This window comes from Limulus polyphemus, unplaced genomic scaffold, assembly GCF_000517525.1.
Source record: "Limulus polyphemus unplaced genomic scaffold, Limulus_polyphemus-2.1.2 Scaffold762, whole genome shotgun sequence".
In the NCBI taxonomy this organism is placed as follows: Eukaryota; Metazoa; Arthropoda; class Merostomata; order Xiphosura; family Limulidae; genus Limulus; species Limulus polyphemus.
The window spans coordinates 422,945-427,670 of NW_013666372.1; the positions used below are offsets into that span (position 1 = coordinate 422,945).

Here is a 4,726-nt window from a genome sequence, read left to right on the forward strand (position 1 = left end):
ATTTAATTTTTTCTGAAAAGGTGGTGTCTATTTACTTGTGACCACGCTGTGTATAATAAAGATCTTCAAAATTTTATTTTTTAAATGCCTCACAGTAAGTCTGAAGGCTTATTATAATGCAAAAAACTGAGTTTTGATGCCCATTGTGGCACAATACAGTTAGCCCATCGTGTAGCTTTGTACTTAACAATGAATTCTTTAAACAGTAATAAGGACTTAAAAGAAAATTAATTACAACCATTTTTTTATTATTGAGGCTTTCATTATAAGTGTTAAGAGTTTAATGTTTAAAATTTACTTCAGATCTGTGTCAAGGTATTTTAGTTTCATTAGTACCTTTAAACAGTGTAATTTATTTTTGAGCAGTATATTTTATTTCCTATTTCTACTTATATAATATGTTTGAGAACAATTACATTTACAGTGCAGCAGAGACTGCATCACGAATTGAGTCATCAGTACCCACTACAAGTAGACCATTTCCCCGAGGTACTGCCAACCGTAGCACTTTTCACAGTGGACAGACACGAGAAAGACGTTATACTAGTGCACATAGTGGCCCAGGGACTGTATCTGTTCATACTCAGGATTCCCCTTATTCACCTGGTGGTAGATCTTCTATATTGAGCAAAATTTCCTCAAAGTTTAGTAAAAAGTGAGTACTGTTTTTTATTTTTATGTTGTTCTTATTTTGAAGAAATTAAAATTTGTGTAAAGTGTTTTTTAAGTTAAAATAAAGATTTCTTTCTTAAGTAGTTTTTAGCAAGGATCAATGTGACTGGTAATTGTTCTATACATCTGTAACTTCAATAATTTAATGGCCTGTTATTGTCATATGAACAAGGAGGCTGAGTGATTCATCTTCATTATGTTGCACAAATATTTGCCTCTCTGGAAGTATTTTGAAGTACATATTGCTTCATTAAAATTTTAAGCTTCAACTAAATATGTATGCACATATTTGTTTACTTATGTACAAAGTAGGCTGATTTGTTGAATTGATGGTTATGTTTCTTGTTGTATGAATTTGTTAATAAAGTAACTTTTTATTTTTCTCTAGATCCATAAATGAAGAACAAGTAAAACCACGTTCTTTGAGATTCACTTGGAGTATGAAGACCACTTCTTCACGTGATCCAAATGAAATAATTCAGGAATTATGCAAAGTTTTAGAAAAGAACTGTTGTGCCTATGAGCATCGAGAAAAGTACCTTTTACTTTGTTTACATGGTGACCCCATTTCCAATTCTCTCGTTCAGTGGGAGATTGAAGTATGCAAGTTGCCTCGGCTTTCTCTGAATGGGGTCAGATTTAAACGTATTTCAGGAACATCCATTGGTTTTAAAAATATAGCTTCTAAAATTGCTAATGACCTTAAGCTTTAAAGACTATAAAAGAGAAGTAGAAAATGATCTAAAGTTATGAAGACTATATCAAAGAACTTTGAATGTCTTGACAGGAAACACAAATGTTACAACTTTATAACAGACAGAAATGATGGACCACTTGACCAGTGATGTATTTCATTAAAACCATTAAAAGATTACTGAGATAGAATTATTGAACAGAAAGATTTAATTTATCAACACAAAACTTAATGTGTTTGTATTACTTACATTATTTTCACTTTTGAAATTACTATATTGAGCTTTAGATTGTTAAATGTAATCTTGCTTGAAAACACTAAACAAAACCTGTTTACTGAAAATTTTAAATTGTAAACCACAAAGAGACATCGCTTTTGCCAGTGTCAGAAAATATATAGTTAATGTTTTCATTTCTTCTACTCTCATAGCTAAAAGCAAGAAGAGATGTTAAAAATAGTGTTCTGAAATGGAAGGACAGTTTATTTTACTGTCTTTAATGAGAAGTTACATAAAAAGTTTATTGGAGTATCCCTGTAAAGTTGAATTCCCTCCATATTTGTACATCCATTGTTTTTTGCCGTGGGACTTGTTGGATACTATGAAACTTGATTTTGTGACAGTTCTGCTACTGTGTAGAATAGTTATATTGGGGGCCATTTAAAGTTCACGTTTTACAAAAGTAAATGTTAACTGATGGTTTCATGCATTTTGGTTGTGTGTTTTTATTTATGATACAGAGGATGTGCTCAATGATTTTTTTCTCATAAAATTTTAAAGGAGTACAAGTTAAAGAAATTTTTGTCATTGAACATTTTTTTTAAAGATGCTATTAAGTAATCTTGGAATGTTGTATTTTTCACTTTCTTCATTCTTTTTTTCTGTTTTGCTAATTTGTTTTTTTTTATTATTATTAAATGTTTACAAAAATTGCCTAGTTAGGAATTGCAAAGTTGATTTTTTGGTATTAAGATATTGTTTTAAATCTGAAAAATAAAAATCAGAAATTAGTTAAATAATTATTTCAATTATCATACTGAGGAAAATTAATACTTGGATAATTTCTAAGAAGTAGACAAATGTTAATCTGACTGGTGTATCATTTCTATAAAAAATCAAGTAGTTTTTATAAGATTAGTAAAAGTCTTAGTAGTAATGCTAAATAGAAACTCTTAAGGAAATTCTATCAAAGAAAAATATACCCTGAGGTATTTTAGTAGTAATCAAACTCTGAGCAAAAGATTTGATTGTAAAATCTATAAAATAAGGTAAATTCTTTGTGCTAGTTAAAACACATTTTGTAACTTCTGTGTTGTAACTACTGACAGATAATGGTTGGAAACGGCTTGAATGGGTAATGAAGAAAAACTTTAACATAAGTTTCACATAACAGCAAATGTACAACGTTGTACATTTGCTGTTATGTTAAATTTATATTAACGTTTTTCTTCATTACCCATTCAAGCTGTCTCCAACCATTATTAGTCTCAAAGTGGGTTCCTGGTCATCCAATACTGACAGATAAGTTGTGATTGAAGAAGTGTGTGTTTAAAGTATATTTTTTTTTATAGAGTTGCATTGTTTGATCAAAGTCAACTTTTAGGCTAAGCAGTGACACACCCAGGGTTATTTGATTCAAAATAATCAAAATATTTACAATTCTGGATTTTTAGTTAACGCTTTTTAATAAAAGTTTTGATCAATGTTTATGTTGAGGTTTTGAATTCTTTATCAGAAGCAAAGACAATAGATAGTTTATACAGCCTCAGACTAAATAATCCTTAATTATATATTTACAGTTGGCATGAGTAGACTATATTACAGTACTAACTTCTTTCAATGTGTTCCACTTTTCACGTGTTTGATAACTAGAAGGAAACTGACATTTTACTGCTGACTTGTGGTCTGATATAGGACGATGATAAAGAGTACGTACACTATATTAAAGTATTTTCTTTTGACATCGTACATTTTTTACGCATTTATATTCTAGAAAGAAGCTATTGCAGTACAGGATAATCTCATTTGGGATTTTAAAGTTAACATGCATACTGATACAGATTAATTTCAGAAACGGATTTTACGTTATTATAATCGTCACCTTAGCCTTTTACTGAAACCTTTTCTGTAAAGTTCTGCCACCAGTGGAAGGCAATCTACTGAAACAGTAATAAAGTGAACTGATAGTTCTGTTAAATTTAGGCATACAAACATAAGTAACAGACGCAAAAACAATGAGTTAGTTTTTCGTAATTTAGGTAGTATTTATTACTCAAGAAAAAATGTAATAGCTTTTAGTTTTACTTAATGTTAATATGTGTAAACAGATATTGTTTAATATTATATAATTTGATTTTCTTTATGGTTGTTAAGCTCGGTTTTGCTAGTGTACGTGCAGAAGATATTTGTTCGAAAACTTCTATGACAGTGTTGATAAAACAGTTTTAAGAATGTGTGTGTGTGTGTAAGAACTAGCTGAGGAACTCTGAAAAATACTCAAAAGTTTGATTCTTTCAGTGTGTTTTCTATATCTTTTGAGGTCGAGACGATAATTTTTGTCAGGATAAAAATTATTACGATTATGATGTATATTTAGACCTAAACTAGGCTAAAGGACTGATATCCTGACTTAGGCATCAGTTATGATTATGATCAGCATTTTGGAAAATTAATCGCAAAAACGAACATCTTGCTTGTGTCAAAGTATAATGACTAAATTCAGTCTCAAACAAACTGATTACTTGGAGTTGCAGATGTGCTCAGAAATTTCCTAATGCGAGATTCATTGGACTGGTCATAGTATTACAAGTTATGCTAGAAACCACGCGGTTTATTTTGCTTTTTTGCCATTGCATTAGCAACCAGTTATGTTGTTAATAATGGTTTCTGATAGAATTATATAATTGTAAAACAACTTATATAACAAAATGAAAGTCAATATTTAGAAAATAAGTACCCACGTGCACATATATAACGCTATAAAAATGTTTGCAGATAAAGAATAGATAAATTTGACCATAATTAACTTCGTGTTTGTGTCTATTAGAACACTTACACTTAATGGTAAATTTCAATATTTAATCAGTTCTCAGAATGCTTATAACATTTTTTTTCGAAAGACAAGCTCACAAAATGTTTGTTTCAAAATTTCATTTGTTTTTTTTTTAATTATCATCGTAAGTTGGGGTAGGGAGTAAAATTTCTCTAAACTTCATTTACCTTGATATAAAATGTTTTGAACAATGTAGGTAATTATTTACTAGGTGTCTACAGTTCAGTTTTATAAGTAAAAAAAAATCATTAATGAATAAAAAAACCTATAACCCGAGCGCTTTCGAAAGGTGGACCTTTCTTCTTGAGGG

At 29.8% G+C, this 4,726-nt stretch overlaps 1 protein-coding gene across 6 annotated transcripts in view; it reads left to right on the forward strand.

The window, feature by feature from the left end:
* LOC106460385 (MAP/microtubule affinity-regulating kinase 3-like) overlaps nucleotides 1–3,071 on the forward strand; it is a 79,149-nt gene extending 76,078 nt beyond the window's left edge. For 5 of the 6 annotated variants that reach the window (XM_022387104.1, XM_022387099.1, XM_022387101.1 and 2 more), the window contains 2 exons: nucleotides 425–655; nucleotides 1,061–3,071. In XM_022387104.1, the coding sequence (XP_022242812.1) occupies nucleotides 425–655; nucleotides 1,061–1,385 (556 nt within the window). In that variant the 3' untranslated portion in view covers nucleotides 1,386–3,071. Of the gene's footprint in view, nucleotides 1–424; nucleotides 660–1,060 lie in introns of all 6 variants that reach the window. The other variant, XM_022387105.1, reaches the window with a different exon arrangement.
* Nucleotides 3,072–4,726: the final 1,655 nt, after the last annotated feature.